Source organism: Falco cherrug, chromosome 6 (genome assembly GCF_023634085.1).
Source record: "Falco cherrug isolate bFalChe1 chromosome 6, bFalChe1.pri, whole genome shotgun sequence".
In the NCBI taxonomy this organism is placed as follows: domain Eukaryota; kingdom Metazoa; phylum Chordata; class Aves; order Falconiformes; family Falconidae; genus Falco; species Falco cherrug.
This window is the reverse complement of record NC_073702.1, coordinates 24,608,394-24,628,071: the sequence shown is the minus strand read 5'-3', so window position 1 is coordinate 24,628,071 and position 19,678 is coordinate 24,608,394. Positions and strand designations below refer to the sequence as shown.

At 38.6% G+C, this 19,678-nt stretch overlaps 1 protein-coding gene across 11 annotated transcripts in view; it reads left to right on the top strand.

Moving 5' to 3' along the window:
* The window catches only part of MYT1L (myelin transcription factor 1 like), a 305,938-nt gene that overhangs the window by 284,788 nt on the left and 1,472 nt on the right, over window positions 1-19,678 (top strand). For 7 of the 11 annotated variants that reach the window (XM_027797859.2, XM_027797864.1, XM_027797862.1 and 4 more), the window contains 4 exons: window positions 12,423-12,514; window positions 14,259-14,368; window positions 17,894-18,037; window positions 18,361-19,678. The exon at window positions 18,361-19,678 is cut by the window's right edge and continues 1,472 nt beyond it. In XM_027797859.2, the coding sequence (XP_027653660.1) occupies window positions 12,423-12,514; window positions 14,259-14,368; window positions 17,894-18,037; window positions 18,361-18,501 (487 nt within the window). In that variant the 3' untranslated portion in view covers window positions 18,502-19,678. The remainder of the gene's footprint in view (window positions 1-12,422; window positions 12,515-14,258; window positions 14,369-17,893; window positions 18,038-18,360) is intronic. The other 4 variants (XM_027797865.1, XM_027797868.1, XM_005433960.3 and 1 more) reach the window with 1 other exon arrangement.

Sequence of the window (19,678 nt, the reverse complement as noted above, 5' to 3'; positions counted from 1 at the left end):
GATAGAGATTTTCATGTGCAGATCCTTTTTCTCATGAAATAGGCTTTGCTAGAAATAGATATTGTATAAAAAACGTGTGTCATCGACCTTAGCTCCTGAAGGAAAGGTTTGCAAGTGCCACCTACAGTCAAACCTCCTGGTGCTCAGGGCTGCAGCTTGAGCCTGTGTCCATGAGTGCCAAAGGGGCAGCAGGTCTATAATCCAGATGCTTTGATGTGCATCTAGCATGTGATCTGCAAACATATGCGAGTGGCTGCAAATTTGCTCCTAAATTACTGTAGAGCTTTCAATCTTTGTTTACCTAAAGCCACATCCTCTCTTAGCATCAGCATTTTTCAGCTTCAGCTCCTAAAAACGTAAAAATACATAGCATTAGTTCAGTGAATGAGTCTTTTGGAAATAAGCTGTATGGTTAAAAAGGGCATAGGGAGGCTTTGTATTATTCTGATTTTTTTTTTTTTTTTGTACATAGACTGGCAAGCTCTGTTATTTGAGCAAAATCAGTGCTGCAGAGTCTTGGACCTGAAGTAGTCTTTGTGTTGACGTAGTGTTGTATGAGGCCTATAGTTAAGACAGCAGGACTTACATTACACTAAGTTGTCTGAATTCTAAATGCCAGCTAGTCCTTTTGGTTCGTGGATAAATGAATGTGCCCAGAATTTTGATGGAGGTAATCAGTTCCTAGCAGGTGTTGGCCTTTTGGCAGGATAGGAAGCTTATTTGAAATAAAGCCTGAATTTAAAAAAAATAATAATATCAGATATTTGCAAATAAATGTAGAGAGAAAACTGAGAAGCGTTATTAAACAACTGAAAATATAATGTTGTTATATCAGATCTGAGATTCCATATATACATATATATATATATATACGGTGCAGCATTCACTGTGGACTAATGCAATTTAAATATATCAGAAGGTGCATACTAATACTGTGGTTCAGTGATGTTAACCACAGCGCAAAAATGAGATATGTCATGATAAAATACCTTGTGTAAAAAACAACAAAAACCAATTCATAGAATCACAGAATACCAGGCTGGAAGGGACCTCAAGGATCTCTGATCCAACCTTTCTTGGCACAAGCATGGTCTAGACAAGATGGCCCAGCACCCTGTCCAGACAAACCTCAAAAGTGTCTAGTGCTAGGGAATCTACCACTTCCCTGGGGAGATTATTCCAGTGGCTGATTGTTCTCGTGCAAAACTTTCCTCTTGTGTCCAGTTGGAATCTTCTCAGGAGTAACTTGTGCCCATTACCCCTCATCTTTCCCTTGTGACTCCTTGTAAAAAGGGAGTCTCCATCATCTTTGTAGCCACCCTTTAAATACTGGAACATGATGGTAAGGTCTCCCCTAAGCCTTTCTTCATGTGGCTTCCCAGCCCTTTGATCATCTTTGTGGGCCTTCTCCGGACCTTCTCCAGCCTCTCCACATATTTTTTGTATAGCAGGGACCAAAACTGAACAGGGTATTCCAAGTGTGGCCTGATAAGCACTAAGTAGAATGGGATAATGACTTCTTTATCATTGCTGGTGGTGCCCTTGTTGATGCAGCCCAGCATCCTGTTGGCTTTCTTTGCCGCTGCAGCACACTGTTCACCCATATTGACCTTGTTGTCCCCCACGACCCCTAGGTCCCTTTTCCACAGATCTGCTCCCCATCCAGGTAGATCCCAGCCTGTGCTGTGCTCCTGAATTATGTTTTCCCAGGTGCAAGACCATACATTTTTCTTTGTTGAACTTCATAAGGTTCTTTCTAGCTCACTCTTCCAGCCTATCCAGGCCTTCCTGCAAGGTGGCTCTCCCTTCGAAAGTGTCCACTTCCCCACTCAGGTTTGGTATCATCAATAAGCTTCATCAGGGTCGACTTGATGCCATCATCCCGATCTCTTATGAGATGTTAAACAGCATTTGGCCTAATATCAGTCCCTGGAGGACACCACATGTGACAGGTTGCCAGTTTGAAAAGGGGCTATTTACTGCCACCCTCTGGGTGCTGCCTGCCAGCCAGCACCCCACCCGCCACACGGACCACTTGTCTAGGCTGTTACACATCACCTTCTCTAGGAGGAGGCTATGGGAAACTGTCAGAAACCTTGGAGAAATCCAGGTAGACAATATCCACCACTCTCCCCACATCAGCAAGCAAGTTACTTTGTTGTAGAAGACAATCAGTTTTGTCAAGCACGATCTGCCCTTGGTGAATCTGTGCTGGCTTTTCCCAATCACATGCTTCATTTGACTTGTGACAGCCCCCAGGAGGATTTGTTCCATAACTTTCCCAGAGACTAAAGTAAGACTCATGGGCCTACAATTTCCTGCATTGTCCTTTAAGCCCTTCTTGTAGATGGGGGTGACATTAGCTCTCTTCCAGTCTTCTGGGACGTGCCCCAGTTGCCACAACTTCTCAAAGATTATGCAGTGGCCTCACAATGACATCAGACGGATCTTTTAACACCCTCAGGTGGATATTGTCAGGGCCCATCAGTTTGTAGGGGTCAAGCTTCTGTAATGGTTCACACGCCAACCTATCCTTCACTGACGGTGGGTCTGTGGCTGAATCAACCTGGATTTTTGTTCCCAAGGCCAGGGGCTCAACAGTGCTGCTGAAGACAGAGGTGAAGAAAGGTTTGAGAATTTCTGCCTTTTCAGCATTGCTGGTGACTGATTCACCTCTCCTGTTTAACAGTGGGCCAGTATTTTCCTTCTGTTTCTGCTTGTTGTTTACATAGCTGAACAACCCTTTCTTGTAGTTATTGACATCTCTGTCCAATTTCAATTTGAGCTGAGCTTCTGCTTTTCTAATGCACCTCTGCATGCCCTGGCAATGCCCTTGTAGTTCTCAACAGGTATTCATCTGCTTTTCCATGTCTGGTACGCTTCTCTCTCTGTTTTAAGCTGACTGAGAAACTTGCAGTTAAGCCAGTTGTGAGCATCCTTTAAAACACAAAGAATCCAAACTGTCAGATGAATTCTCAAGATGCTCTAAACTTCCAAAATACCATGTTTGTGGTGAATTTGTGTCCAGCAATTATATCTGTAGGGAACCAAAGGTTAAAAAGCACTTTTGAAAGGTATTCCTATGCTACGTTGAAAATAACGTTGAAAATGATAAAAACTTTGCAGAGAGGAAATATTTCTTGTTCTTCCATTTATGTATTTATAAAACATAAATATTATCAAACTCCACATTTGTAAGAAGCTTTTAATATGCAACTCATTAAATTATTTGATAGCATCTATTTCTAGGCAGGTCTCCTGTCAAGTCAACTCTTGTCCTTTGTTTCATTTGTTGCTACACTAAGTTGACGGAGTGCCACTTCTGAGTCAAAATTAATTCACTCTTAATTCCCATTGTTTCACTTTTTCCCTGGTAGGTTTTTTTAAGTTGCTTAGGGTATTTGTTTGTTTTTCATCTGCCTGTCCCCTCCCTACCATTGACTTATTTTGATGTTTCCCACCTCTTTTTTTTTTTTTTTTTCTTACAAGCTTTATGTCACAATTCAGCAGGAGAAAGTCATACAATGTAAAGGGTATAGAAAAACAAACCAAACTCACTGCATTTAACAGTAATTACAACTGACAATGATAAGTGTCATCATGGTGACATTGCTGAAAGATGACAGACATGCAAATGTGCTGACATTTCCAAGAAGGCAAAGAGAGAAACATGACAATAAAATGTAATAATGATATACATAAAAAAAGAAAAATATTGAACGGGAATCTGTGAGGTGGATCCTGCAGTACAAAGGATATTTTTACACAGGAATTTTGTGTTGACCCATAAGCTCAAGGGAGAAGGTTCTTTCTAAATTGCTTTTCAATACCTTCCTGTTCCCATCCTCCTCCTCCTCTCCTGCTGCATCTGTGCTGGCACTCTTCCCTTCTCTGTCCCCATGGCTCCTGTTTGGTCTTTCTTCCTACTTCCGTGCTTCTCAGTCCTCAGCATTTGAGGGAGCTGGCCCTCAGGTAGCTTCTCCTGAGCACTGGGAGAACAGGACAGGTGGTCTCACTGGTGTTGCTTCCAGCAAGCAGCCCTCTGCTCTGGCCCCTGCAGCCACACAAAGTATGTGGAGGCTCTGGCAGCCAAACACTAACTCACATTTACTGAGCATGTCCTAGTGACAGTCTGTCAGAGGTATATGATTCTGCCAAATCTACATTTGCTTTCATGAGGACAGCAGAATGCCTCTCTAAACTCAGAGCAGTACCCCATGAAATGTCAAGTTTTGCTCCAATTCACAATTAGAGAAATTCACTGAATCATTTGGGGTTGATCCCTGCCCCCCCCCCCCCCCCCCCCCACACACACACACACACTGCTTCCAGTACGTTCAAAACAAGATATATGGACAAAACAGTAGTATACAAGTATATTCTGAGGAATGGAAATTTTTTTCCTATGACGTTTGGAGAAAAACTGAGCCTGGCCAGACACCTACCATGGAAGATTTCAGTCAGATCAGTTAAAATTTGGCAAAAGTCTGAAGTGACTGAATGCAGAGCCTGGTTGATGTAAAGAATTAGGCCTTTTGACTGTGGGTAGTTTTGCCAGCTTTTTTCATTACGAGCTGGAAAGATGGAGTAGCATTTTAATCAGATGTATAGTCTATTAAACTGGAAGGCTCCTAACAGAGAGCTAATCTAAAAGGACTTAAGAGGTTTACTTACCTTGGGAAAGTCAAGAAGAAAATAATATGAAATTCATATTAGAAAAAGCAGACTGCACAATATAAACAAGAAAAATCATTTTGCTGAGCAGACCTGACAAATGCCAGCAGACGGTAATTTGTACAGGTGCTTGCAATGTGACATCTCCTTGATTTCAGACACTTAGCAGAAGCTCTCTGATTATAATCCTGTTTGTCCTCATTCCAGACATAGCCCATAAAAAAGCAGAGATGACTGGATGGCTTTTCAGATTTCAGGTGGGACAAATTTTCCACTTGTACCTTTTTCTCTCTGCTGTCTATACAAGTGCCTGGAGAAACTGTGCTTCATTTTAAGTGCCTAAGTGAGCTGGACTTGGTCACTAGATAGATCACTTGAAATATGGAATGGCCTAAGAGCACTAATCAGGGGTATGTAGCTAGAGATACCCCTTACCTATTCATACACAGGGAAGTCTCCGCCTGTTTTCTCCTTCACAGTACATGCCCTATTCAACTGACCAGTAAATCCACTGGTCTTCAGGTCATCTGTCCTGTTGTATGCAGTCATGGGGCATGGGAGAGGCTGATAAACTGCAGTAGCTAGTCGCCAGCTCCTGGGACACTCAGTGGTGCCCCATGAAGTGCACACTGCTTCCCTGTAACCTAGTGCTAGGGCCACCTGTAAACCGTGTGGTGTGCTGCAGTGCTTCCCCGGTCACCGAAGAATAAATGAGAGATTTTTGGACAGACATTGCATCATTGAGCAAGAGCCAAACCTCTTTCCCTGTTCAGGGATGATACAGGTCAAAGCTCATTAGCGCACGTGAGAAGCCCACCCACCGAGCCTCTGTGCTGACTAAGCAACTTCAATTAACAAAATGTGATGTAAATTTGCCACAGGACTACTGTGCCCAGATGAAGGGCAACTTTGGCAGAGCTCTTACAGTTCCAGCATTTCAAAATTCATTAATTGTTTTTCTGGTGTATGTTTATGCCTCAGGGGAATTCCTTTCAAACTGAGTCTGTTCTCAGCGCCTTTTCTCTCAGTTTGGCAATGTTTACAGTTCTGCATAATTTGTATTTTTGTTTTTTCTTACTGATGCTTGTTTTATTCTTTTGTTATGAGGGATGGGCATAATTAACCTATAACACTATTTTACCTTTTGAATCTCAAATAAAAACCAAATACCTCTCGTCTTCTGGGTATCATAGCACTTTGTATTGTTATCCATTTCGTGCTTGACCAACCAGATTTTAATGCTACTATTAACCTTCCTCCTGTAAAATAAGGAAGTAGTTCTTTCCTGAAAGTCTTTGTGAAACAGTGATCAGATATCATTAAAATAATTTTGAAAAGCTTACATTTTGTTTTAATCATAATGACTATATTTGTTTTATGGCCACTAGGGTAGTGTTTTCATTTTTCTTAGTTCTGGAACCAATACGAAGGCTCATCTAAACAGAATAAAATCTCAGCTACTTTCCTCAGAAGCTTTGGAAAGCAACTTGGATTAGGACCTACCACTTTCCACGTTAGATCAAGCTTTTAGTCTTTTTAGCTTAGATTCCCCTCTTGATTGAAAATTTAAGTGAAAGTTCTTAATCACCAACATTCACCTGTGAGTTGTAAGTGCACAACAACAACAACAACAACAAAAGCTTTAGCCAGGGAACAAGACCTAAAAAAGGCCATATTAATCAGAATTGTTCTTTTCCAGTGAAAAATTCTGAAATTGAGCTGAACAGACAATTTTTTCCAACACTGCACAAAGGCAGTCAGGGTTGTGTGGCCAGTGGGGAGGAGAAGAGATTCCTTTATGAGTTGCAGCATTCTCCATGCAAACAATACTAGCTTGTTTGCAAAACCTCTCTCCTGGATTCCCTTTACTTCACAGCTCAGTAAGAAGCTGGGGAAAAGCCAATCACCGTTGAATGTAAATAAAAATGAGTGCTGGGCTAGGGAGGGGTGCTTTTATCTCTGCTGGAGTTGTGCATAGAGTGTTTCATCCTTGAGGTGTTTAGCAGAATTTACTCATGGGAATAAGCAAATCACTAAAGCTGATACCTTTCAACATAGAAAAAGTGAGTGGTTCATGGATTTAATATTAAACCAAGGAAAGGGCTACTTTGATCACTAAGTGTGATCTCTTAACTTGAACTTCAAACATTACCAAATAGTTCAAGAGCTTAGGCAAAAAAAGTAAGGTTTCATCCATTAACAAAATAAACCAGTAGTTTTCACTGTGATCTGTATTACCCTGAATTTCAGAAGAATTTATGTCTGGGGCTTGTTTTGGATCTATCTCTAGTTAAAATAGTTCCCTTGAATGTGACTTGTTTCTTCCTCTAGTCTATGGACAACGTTATTTTTAATAAACAGGAAAAGTGTTTCATTTTCTTAACTTCTTGAAAAATTCCTGTCATAGTGAACCTATAAACATCTTACAGTGTTTATAAAGTCAGCCCTCAGGATGCTTTATGGGTACTCCAGGTTGAGGCTCTGGTTTCTTTACATCCTGTTCTTTCCTTCTTTGTAAACTTCAGTACTTCACACGCCAAATACAAAAGTTGCATTTTATTTGACCTCTGTCTTCTCCTTTCCCACATCCCTACTTCACTGTTTGGAAAATGTTTTCTTCACTTGACAAGCCAAGTACAATTCCTTCAGCTTCAAGAGGGACCAGACTGCATCTGTCTGCTGAGGCAAAAAATGTATTTAACAGAGCACGGCTAGAACCCAGATAACTAGAATCAGTCACCCAGGCAATTGTACCAATTGATCAATGATCCTCCACTCTGATGGCCTCTCTTGTTTGCATCCCTGAAAACAGTGCAATTGCATTCTTGAAGGAGTTCAGGATTTTAGCCCACATTTATTTGTTTTTAAACTAAATTTCTTGGTAAAGTTGCACTAAACACTAGCTAGATATCCCTTTCAAACTTTTTTCCCCACTAATTTCCCTTTTATTTTGGGACCAATTTCACCTTATTTTCTAAGTCCGCTGAATAAATGTCAAGGCATGGGTTGGAGTAACGTCACCATCCTAAACAAGTCTAAACAAGAAAGAATATTCACATCGTGATGCAATCACTGTATACTCTTTATCCTAATTTGTGCGTATCTAGTCTTTCTGCATACCTTCTAGATGGTTGTGTTTCTGTTAATCACTACACTTCAGGACAGTTAGGGTAAGATGTAGGTGTACATATGGATGGACCTTATTTTGCAGAGTTTATACAGCTGCTAGCACTTCACCTCTGCATGCCTCCATTTATAAAGTCTTCCTGTAAAAACAAGCCTGTTTAATGCAGGTTGAACTTGCAAGGCGTAAAACGATCACCCCTTCTACCTGTCAGTCCTACAGGCGTATAGTGTGTAGAAATGTCTGTTGCATGGGCAGTACCATGCCCTGCAAAGCAAAGCTGCATGATAGGTCCCACCTCTCGGTTTATCACCCATGCCCAACAAAAGCGTTTCCAATATCAATGGCGTGTTATGATCTCAGAAGTCTCCAGCCAAGCAGCAAAAATTAAGACCTTGAACTCGCAGCTGCTGCTGAATCAGGAACTCTGAGGAAGCCAGGAGTTGGGTATTTGCTTCTCACAGCCCCACCAAAATGCTGCTGCTTCAAGCCCTGTGGCATCCACAATTTGACAGAGATAAATGATGGCTCAGTATGTTTGTACTGTATTTACTACAGCAATACCCCAGCAATGTTAGAAAGCCTTATTAATTTTGTATTATGGAAAGAAAACTGTATTTATATTTTCTTTTGCACAGTTTCTCATGTGTATGAGAATAATGGCAGTGGCAAGTGAGATAACTGTGATGAATTCTGCTAGTTCTTTCCTGGAATGAACAGGCTGCAGAATTCCATGTTTGTGTAAAAGTCTGTATAAAGTTTGTTAAAACACAAGAAATAAACCAAAGCAGGATCACACACTAATTCCTCTTGTAACAGAAAACCTTTGACAGGCATCAACTGTAAAAGCTTTAAACTTGATGTGAGGATAAGTATTATCCATACCGAAACTACTATCTAGCATGTTTCTCTTGGTCTTTTTTTGATTATTTTGGAGATGTTTAAAGCATGCTTTGTTTAACTCTTAATGCACTGAAATGGCTTTCACTTGTACTCTTGTTTGCCAGTCATGGGTAGACAAAATCTCAAGAGATTTGAGACAAATAAAATCATATCTACTCCTTTTTGTCTTCTGTCTCCTTCTACCCCTGAGTCTTCTAGAAATCTCGAGCCACTCCCAGTCTCTCTCAGATCTCAATTCAAGCTTTTTGGTTAACTTTGCGCCTCCATGAGGATCAGCCCTTGTATAGCAGTCCACTTCTGGTGCGATGCTGACTTAGTCCTGTTTTTCATCTTACCTTTCCATATATCCTGCCCAATTTTGGTTGTTTGTAACTTAGAGAAAGAGCAGTTACCTTCAGGAGAATTAAACATAGTCAAGAAGATAGAAGGGAAGAGGTAGAATTTCCTTGCAGAGTAGAAGCTTATCCTAAAAGCCCTAATTTGCTTCTTAATTATTTAAAGTATTTTAGGTAACTTAATTAAGAATAGAGCTGAGCAAATAGGATGCATATTGCTATCTTTGTCTTATTAATTTATGAAGAATTTAGCCAAGTTAAATAAGATGTAGTAGAACTCAATTCTCTGTTCTAGATTAGTATCTACATCATCAAAATTTTAAGTGGCTGCCTCAGGAAAGTCAGCTAATCCACAATATACAACTAATAAAGAGGCAGATTTGCCGGTAAAGACCTGTAGAGGAAATTGAAGGTGTGCTCTGGCTTTGACATCTTCTCATGTTGAATTTCGTTCCTCTGGGAGTTTTGAATGCTCTCTTAAATTGTGTAAAGACACAAGGAAAGATAGGACTTTCTGTTCGTGCATGGCCTCTTCTAAGGACAGACCCATAGCAAGCTAAAGGTAGTCATAGTGGGACGTGATGCATATATTAAAGCCATGAGTGTAAGGGTCAGGAAAGCAAAAAGAGGCCTGTGATTTGGGCATGCAGTTGCATGGAAAGAAAGCCCTGTTGGCTGAAGCCCTCCTCTGTCTGTGCATATTGTATTAGATACCAGTGGGTAAGAAAAAACTAATCTGGCTACAGGATGTGGAAGCCTTCTGCATCCTCACCAGCAGGCCCAAAAACAGGCAGCCCTTTGCCTTTCCCCTCACTAAGTCATGACTCACCTTGGTGCCTTCCAGAGGAAGGTAGACCATCCATGCAGAATGACTCTCCAACGTTCCTGCAGCAAGAATAGGGAACGGGACCCAGATCTTTTTGTTTCCAGTTTATTTAGGCAGAGGGCATCTGATGCCAGTGTGCCTGAACTGCACCAGAGGTATAAGTGTCTACCCTTGCAATATATATCTTTCCAATGGAGACAGCATGGGCCAGAGACAGCTGCTATTAGGCAGCTAGAACGTGGCCACCCTGTTTTGTAGAGTAGGAAAGCTGGGCAGTGTGAATATGGGAACTTGTACCTGAGGCCTCAGGGTGAGAGCATGATTTGGAGTATGGTGAATATACTAGTAGAGAGGTCACCTTTCAGACAAGCTGAGAATATATCTACAGGTTTAGGCAGTCCTGAAAACTAGGTGTATGTAATCATGGTCTGGGAATAAGATTGGGATTTTGGCACTGAAGTTTGGATGTAGGCACACCGAGACACCTAATGCTTCTGAACTCATTTTTTTTTTGTTTCATTATTCTTCTGCACTTTCAAGTGCACGGTTCTAGCATCCAGGTTTCTTGTTTAGGGTTTGAATGCCATACTTATGGGCTGTTTGAGGGATAATTTTATTTTGAGGGATTCCCTAGGTTGTCATCAAACAAGACTTTTAGAGAAGCAAAGGCTGCAAACCAAGATGAGAATAAACTAACACAGTTCTTGTAACGCCCAGTGACGCTAACTCCTGAAAAAGACTGAGGGCCAAATATGAGGAAATTCATTAAATCAATTGAAAGGATACAAAAATTAAGTCAATTAAATGGTGCAGAAACTTGGCATATACTATTCCAGTGTTTTTTTCCCCCAAATGGCTAAGCCTCTCCTCCTTAATTTTCCTCAAGGCTCCCTTTGGGACTCAAGAGGACAGTTGATTACAGTCACACAGTGAGTCCATAGCAGAGCTTGGAACAATAGTTTGGCAACCTACCACCTAGACTACAGTGAAAAGCTACCGGATGGTGCTATTTCTTGATGCTACTAGTACTGTTCTATTATATGTCTTCTCAGTAACAGTATAAAATACTGAACAGTGATTCTTTTTCTCAGAAAAGGAAATTTTTTTAGATATTTTTCTGGGAAAAGTTTCCCCTTTTGAATGGGTGCACTTGATAATAGTAGCCCAGGATTTTCAGAGACACATTTTAATAATTAAACATTATATTTAAATGAGTAGGTCTTTATTTAAATAAATGCTTTTAAACAAAGATACCACATTCCTCAGAAACATGTTCCACATTACAGAGAGATTATTTGAGTGTTAGCTTTGAATTTGATTTATACAAAAAAAATAAAGCTCCCTTTTGGATCTGAAGAGGAAATATAAATGTGACTGTGGGCAATGAGAAGTACATGACGTTACTCAGTTTCAATGGCAATGAAACCTTACATGTTGAAGCAATAGGGAACCATTTAAGAAGTTTCCAAATTCCTTTCACTGCTAAAGCTTGCTCAAAATAAGACTATAGTTTTCCATTGTTAAATTAGATTGAACGTGTATTTTCTCTTACCTGTGATAGTAAAACTACATTAAAGATGTGATTTTGAAAAGGAGTATAGTTTGGTGTATAAAATTATTTATAAAATAGTGAGCACTGTCTGATGGTTATTTTTATTTTTACAAAAAGACCCGCTAAGAATCCATTTGCTATCAAACTGTTTTGTGTGGTGTAATTAAAAAGCTTAATATTTTGGCAACATAGGAGACAAGTAATAACTGAGTCTACATCCGTAAGTGTAACAAGCAGACATTATAAGAGATATATAGCCCTCATCAAGGCAAGGTCATTTTTATGGGAATGACTTCTCTTGGGCTTCAACAAAAAGCCAACACATACTTATTTTAAGAAACAATTTCGAAAAGGGCAATTTAGCCAGCTCAGGAGGTGATCATAGAATCATAGAACCATAGAGTGGTTTGGGCTGGACGGGACCTTAAAGATCACCTAGTTCCAACACCCCTGCCAAGGGAACACCCTTCCACTAGGCCAGGTGTCTCAAAGCCACATCCAACCTGTCCTGGAACACTTCCGGGGATGGGGCATATGATATTCACAAAGAAAATCATAGTTTATAAGAGCTACTCATTTGCATATGAGAGGTAGCTCATGTCCCCTTCTCTCAGCATTCAGTTCCATGTTTGAACATATGAATTAAAAAGGGTGGAAGTTCAGAGTGGGAACATGTAAACTCAAAGGGAAGTATTTACACAGTAACTGTTTTTAAAATAAAACTTGTTAATAAGAGCATTGTGTTTTTAGAAAATGGGACCGTTGTTCCCAGGCTTATAATTTTACAAGATATATCTGACTTTTATATTAGCTCTTTATACAAAAAGAATTTGGAAGAAAGAATAAAACCATGAAATCGCTACTGGTAAGTACTTCTTTTTCAGACTAACATACTCATTCAGTGCTGGGCAGTGAAGATAAACTTCAATACTGTTTTTATTACAGGTTTGGATTACAGATTTATTTTCAATGACCTATCAAAATTAACAAGCTCCTTACTGTTCACAGTTTATCAGGATGCCCCAGAGCTACTTCAGCAATGAAGAAAGCAAAGCTGTCTGGAGAACAAATGCTAACAATAAAGCAGCGGGCCAGTAATGGTAAATTTTTAATCATTGCCTTTTTTAATATTACTTCTTTGTAAACTAAAGTTATCATTGCTCTATAGGCTTTTTTTCGTACATGTGTATATCTTCTTTGTATACATAGTGGATTTACTGTCAGTAGACATAAAACTGGGGTTTCAGCTGTGGAAATCTGAGCCAGCAGTGGAGTGATCAGACTGGTCTGAGTTATGGCTACATAAATCAAAAACTCTAATATATTTCAAAGTAGAACATACCATTATAATTTTCTGGTTCACGTCTCATTTGTCAAAGGTGGATAGGTGGTCTTACATTGTTGCAGGATTCAGAAGAGAAAAAGGTTTGGTTTCCGAAGTGTTAAGTCGTCATGAGCTGTGCTCTGTAACCTCTGGCAGATGTAGATGGCCTTGTGCCATTTTGTCTCCAATAATCTGCAAACCTTCCTGCAAACCCTGAGTTGCAGGGAAGATGATGAAAGTAGCTTGGATGAAAGTCAGGATAGTGCCCTCATAGCTGAAGTGCAATAAAAGCAAAATGTAGGTGCTTCAGTTCAAATGAGTAATGCACAAAAGGCTTGTCTTTGGGGTCCTGAGTTTTCTTGGAAAACTTTATGTAGTCACTTAGCCTGTGACTGTGCGTGCCTTCTCATCTGCTGGTGTTGACTGTTTTTGAGAGCCACAGAGCATTTCGAAACAGTGCAGGAGGCATTTCAGCCCACACTGCCAGCGCAACTGGAGAAAGCACTGGCTGTCTTTGTTCAATAGCTAGTAAGCAAGGGGTGGAAGATCTGGATATAATTTTCTCTACAACTGGGAAGTACTGAAAACTGTATCTGCCATGCTTGGGAAGAATGCCTTGAGGAGCGGTATATGGGTATTTTGGGTATTTCGGGGAACACACAGCATCCTTCCTGTTAGAGTCAGGCACTGTGAAAAGGTATGCAAGGTTCATACTACATTAAGAAGAAGAGACTGGGAACACCAGTTTAGCTTTAGGAGTTCAGACTTCTACTTGCGAGAAAACAAGTCTATCTCTTCTCAGGATTATTTTATACTTTGTTATAGTAACTAAAAAGATAAATAAATAAAACCTATACAGTTTATTCCTGTCTGAATCCTTAAAAATGCAGGTACCTTTAAAATTCTGTTCTCTAAATGTTTATGCAATAAAAACTCGGAAGTCATGTCCATTTTGCAAATTATTCCGTATGTCATTATTTAATACCCTTCTGAACCATGAAATTATTAAAAGCAACAGCAGAATCACAATATATCCTGGTACATCAACAAAATTTCACTGTGTTGGGAAAAAAATCTTCTGAATTAGTTACAAATGATTTTGACAATGCTGTAATATCAAGAGATTGGCATGTTAATATATTTTATTTTCCTTCAATAGATCTGTAAGTGGTCACAGTCTTTCAAATAATTTACATATGACAGTAGAGTAGAATTTTTTTGCTGCAGGTGCATTTAGTATAATATAAAGTTAAATCAGTACATATAAAGAAAAAGGTGTGTCTTACTGATCCTCTAGGCATTTCAAACACTCTTGCTGGAAAATTACTGCAATTTTTAAAAGAAAAGTAGTGGAAAATACATTGTTTTAACTTCAAAAGAAAAGTTAAGGAATGATTCCTTTTTCTTTTTTACTGTAATCCTTTTACCTTAAATAAATTTATTTTCAAATATGGAAATAATTAATTCTCTGAACTCTGATTTAATTATTTTAACACCCCTTTTATTTTTACATCACACAGGTATAGAAAATGATGAAGAAATTAAACAGTTAGATGAAGAAATCAAAGAACTAAATGAATCCAACTCCCAGATGGAAGCTGATATGATTAAACTCAGAACTCAGGTAACAGTTTTATGAAGCCCTAAATTCAGGTGCTTTTTCTAGATGACTAATTAAAGGAAATACAGGAAATATATGTTTCTTGCATATTAAGATTTCTATCTCTGATTTGCCATTTATAAAATCAGAAAACAATATCCATTATTCAATTTACACATCAGTTACCAATCAGTTTACAATCAGTTACCAAAAATAATAACAATAAAAAAAAGGCTTAATAAAATATATTCTTTAAAATAATTGCAAAAGCATGACCTGTCATGGTCAGCTTTGTATTTTCACTTGACATCATGGTTATCAACATAAGTTACAAGGTGAAGGAAGGAGTCCAGGTGAACAGCATGGCTTTTGCCAGGTCTGTCTTACAGAGGAAATTTAGATGGGGAAGTGAATACCTGTTACACTTCATCATGTGGTAGACTAAGTGCGGCCCTTGGCAGCAGGAGTGGTTCCACAGATCCAGCTTAATGCCTTTTAGGTTCCACATAAATCTGTTGGGGGGGAGGGAAAACCTAACATTAGACCATTATTTAAAACCTCATTATTCAGCAGTGCTAAAACTGGATGGAAAAAGCAAAGGAAGGAAAATAATTGAATTCTTTCCCTAGCATTTTCCAGTGTCCAGCATAGCTTCTGGTGCTTTTTCCTTCACATGATTTAAGCACAGTCACCAACAGTGAGATTTACCACAGTTCTCAAGATTTATCACCCTTTAATGCCATGGTCATAATCATGCAATTGATCTTGATGGAAACAGAGTAAACTGTTCCTTGTTACTTCTTTGCTGCTTGTGGAGAAGAGCACCATGTTCCTTCTCCTCCTCCTCCTCTTGCATGCTCATAAATAGAAGGCAGGATCTGCCTTTTCAACTTGGGGTTTCTTTTACTTCTAAACCTTAGCCAAATTAATATTGAAACCTCACATGAATTTCATGCCTGTGTTCAGGGTTCTACTGTCATTATTCAGCCTTTGTAGGATTTGACTTTTGTTTTACACAGTTTTCTGATATGACTAAATATAGCTGTAGGGTATTGAGGAGAAAATCTGCAAGAATGTAAAGCAAGAAGAATAATGACAGGAAAATCATGTGTATTTGCGTTGGAGGAATTTGGTCCTAAGTTTTGAATCTGGTGGCTTACAATATGCCTTACGTTCTCTTTTGCCTAATACAGTACTGTAGGTGCTATTCACACACAGATTGATGTAGCTGAGATTTTAAAAAATGTAAAGCAGTTTGGTTGTTATGTGTACATTAGGTAAATGCTCCAGTTGTCAACAACTTTCTGCATTTTTAATCTTATTTTTGGCCAGATGAATAAAAAATAGTAATAAAAAAAGTTATGATAGCACTATCACATATACATAAAAGTGTATTGAGTTTCAAAGATTTAGCTGGGAAGTTTAGCTTAGCAAGTTTTAATCCGAAATGAGTACAGAAACCACACCTCAGTGGTCTTAGTTCCAGCTTTCATATCTCAGACTAGTGCCTTTGTATATTCTTAGAAATCAGATTAGGTACTATGTGGGATCACTGCATATTCTTGGTAAAAAAATCTCAGCTGATGATTTCACCATCAAATTGAAAGGATTATTTTCACACCTTCATGCAGCAGATTTAGAAAAAGTGTAGAATGACTGCCAATGATATATACTGTCATGAAAATAATTAATAGGATTCTAGAACATAGAACTACAAGAGACCAAGAAATACTGTTTTGCCAGCCAGTCTTCTTCCCTTCCTACTTCCCAGCTCTTCCTAAGCCAATCCTGACAGATACTTGTCTAACCTGTTCTTTACTTCCTACAGTAGAGATTCCACAGTCTCTGGGCAGTCTGGTCTAATACTTACCTGTTCTTACCGAACTAGCTACTGATGCCTAGCAGAATATCCCAGCTGAGTCAAAGTTCACAAAAATTCAGAGACCTCAGTTTTTAATTCATACACTCTCCTGAAGACAAGCAATTTTCATTTCCAACATGTAGGGAATTATATTGTAGTAATTATCAAAGTCAACAGTTCCTTTTATTTGCAACAGTAGAATTATATTGAACATAAAAAAATGTTTGCTGATAAACCTTTTGAAGATCATTGTGCAAGCTAGATTTCAGTAAGACTTCACAGGTGGGAAACGCATAATGGGAAAATAGTGGAAGTTCTGTGAAGTTGCAACAGTCTTGTTAAATAAGGATTTGCATCCTTATTTGTAAAACGCCCTTTTGAAAGTTACTTCTATAAACTAATGGGCTGTATTTCCATAAGCAGACTGAAACTTTAGGTCCAGAATGAAACTTGAAACATCTACCTACCAAATGGTGCCGACAACTTCCTAAAACTTACTCACCCATGGTCAAGTTAATGCTAACTTAAGAACCTTTTGCCCTTCTGCCTGCTATTACTGCACAAACCTCCAGTCTTCCCATCAGCATTTGAATTGTATCAATTCTTCCCACAGTTGCCTGTCTATACCAGTGTAGAAATGGATAAAGATTATTTTGATAATTCAAAACCTTATGTTCTTTGGCATTTTTTCCACTTCTCTGACATCTTTTTTTCACCCTCTTGACAATCCATATTTTAACCTACACACACACAAAAGCACACTGTACACTTCATAACAGATGTTAACGGTTGTCATCCAATGTGGAAAGTAAGGATACATCTACAGAGGAAAGTGTAGACAGGTATGAGCGAGCTCTGCATGGGCTCTTGACGAGGTGGACATAACCCAGCGCTCATCTGAAATCCTTATAGCTTCATTAGCACAGTGCTCTGCACAAGCTCGGGTAAGTTGCCCCTCAGCAATGCTTTTTAGTTCAAGCAAGGCACCATGCAAGGTCAGACCTAACTTGTGTCTGGTCACCAGGGAACACAGGCAGAGCATACTCTCAGTTGTCTTCACCTGTACATGTAGTCATGCCCGAGAGACCCACTCTCCTGGCTATGTGTAAATTTTCTTCACTTCCTTCAGTTTTGCAAGTCACTGTGTGTATTAGAAAACTTACATTGCAGTAACGTGCAGTTGTTCAGCTTTCAAAAGCAGCCCTGTGAATTTGCATAGAACCAAATTATACTTACAGAGAGCTAAACACTGGCAGCAAGGAGCTGTGCATGCTTAACTGAGTAGATGTATATATATACACACATCAGAAAATACAAGAAATACATGACTTGCTGCAGAATGTCCCTAAGGTAGGCTCCTAGGAGTAGAAGTGTTTAACCACATAGGTGAACTTGCAGAACTAAGGTCCTTCTCAATGCCTTTGAACTCAAGAAGAAAATCTCTAAAGCACTGGAGTCAAATCCAAGTTCATTCATTATTACCAATGCTAAAAAGACAAGCTGTTAAAGTCATACAATGTGCAATAGGAATAAGAAACTCTTAACAATGGGAATAATTGCAGGTTCAAGCAAAACCTTTTAAAGCCATTTTCTCCTTTCCCTGCCTGGTTTTTCTGTTATCTGTCCCTTCAGAGAGTGCATGCTTTATAACAGCTTGCCTTATATTACATTGTACACAAATTTGTCCATTTTAGATTACTACAATGGAGAGCAACCTGAAGACGATAGAAGAGGAGAACAAAGTAATTGAACAGCAAAATGAGTCTCTTCTTCATGAATTGGCCAATTTAAGCCAGTCTTTAATTCATAGTCTAGCTAATATCCAGCTGCCACATATGGTAAGTGATTGAGAGCACAAGTTAAGGAATTTGGCGATCTTCAGTTCACTTCATACAATAGATGTCTTTTTTTATGTTTATGTTTCATCAACCAGTTGGATATTTGTGGTAACAACACTGAAACCATAAAGATACATTTAACTGCTAACAAAGACATGGCGGGCCTGTTCCAGTGTATCCTGTAAAATTAAGTAAGAACTAAATAGGCATTTAAAATATTATAAAAAATGGTGGCAATATGCCTAGATAATATGTTATGCTTAAATGAATATACGATTAAGAAAATAAAAGTTGTATATGAACTACTATTTAATATCTCGTAGGAACCAATCAATGAACAAAATTTTGATGCTTACGTGACCACTTTGACGGACATGTATACAAATCAAGATCGTTATCAGAGTCCAGAAAATAAAGCCCTACTGGAAAATATAAAGCAGGCTGTGAGAGGAATTCAGGTCTGAACAGCTGCTATAGTGGTGAAAGTCTTGCTTAAAAAAAGGATGCCTCTTGTTTTTTGCTGCTGTAATTTACCAGAAAGTGTTATATATTTATTTCTGTTTGGAACAGTGTTATGCTTACAAGACTTCATAATGATTTTATGTCTTGCTTTAAAGATAGTAACTGCAGAATAGTTTTTTGAATACATTCACATTTTGTACGTTTTCATATAAGCTGACATAGTGTGATATGCCATGTAATGTTTATAGCTGCTAATGTATGCACATTTTTGGGGTATATATATTTCTGAAGAGGTAAGCTGATCAAAATAAATAGAGTGTAAATTCTTTTTAATGCTTTAGTGATTAAATGTTTTAGTATTTTGAACTGAAATGGACAAAAAAAAAAAACAGCTTTGAATGACAATGTTGCGGTCTGCAGCCACTTTTTAAACACTATCATTTTGCCTCATGTTGGAGGATTTTATGGGATTTAAGAAATACATTTTGTGTGCATATTGTTTCATAGCAAGAATTGGTTGCAAAAATGCTTTATTTTTGAACAATGCTTGAAAATATTATGTGACTTTTGGTTTTGGAGGATGGTGTGTGGTGGGGGCAATAAAATGAGGTTTTTTGAATTCCAAGAAAATGGCATGGATTAGATGTAAGATACAAAATGGGTAATTTATTGTAAGACAACATCAAGCCATGGAAACTTGACAGAAGATTCAAAGCAGCTTAAACAGCACTTTTTAATTAACTTCTAAGCATTACATGGTATGAATATGGGAACTTCCATTATGAAAGAACTATATCAGAGGTGGACAACGTGAAGATTTCAGCTTTTGTTTTCAAATAAACTTTGGAGCCAACATTCTGTTATCTCTACTGGACTGCTAGTGCCCCTCTGAACTATCTGTTATAGCAATGTAGTTCATCTTTCAGAAATTCTGTGTTTTCAATTCAAGATGGAGGACAATATTTTAAAAGGAATATTGCCTTTTCACATCTTTAATTTTAGGATAAACACAAATAGTCTGTGTCTATTAGAGTTACTGAACTGCATTCGTTGCTGTCTGTAGTAGGAATGCAGTTCAGTGAAGATTTTTCCTTTTGCTTTGCCAAGCATTCGATCCCATTTTTAACATTTTAACATTTATGTTTTGTTTTTTGTTGGAGAACAATCATTACTGCAGCA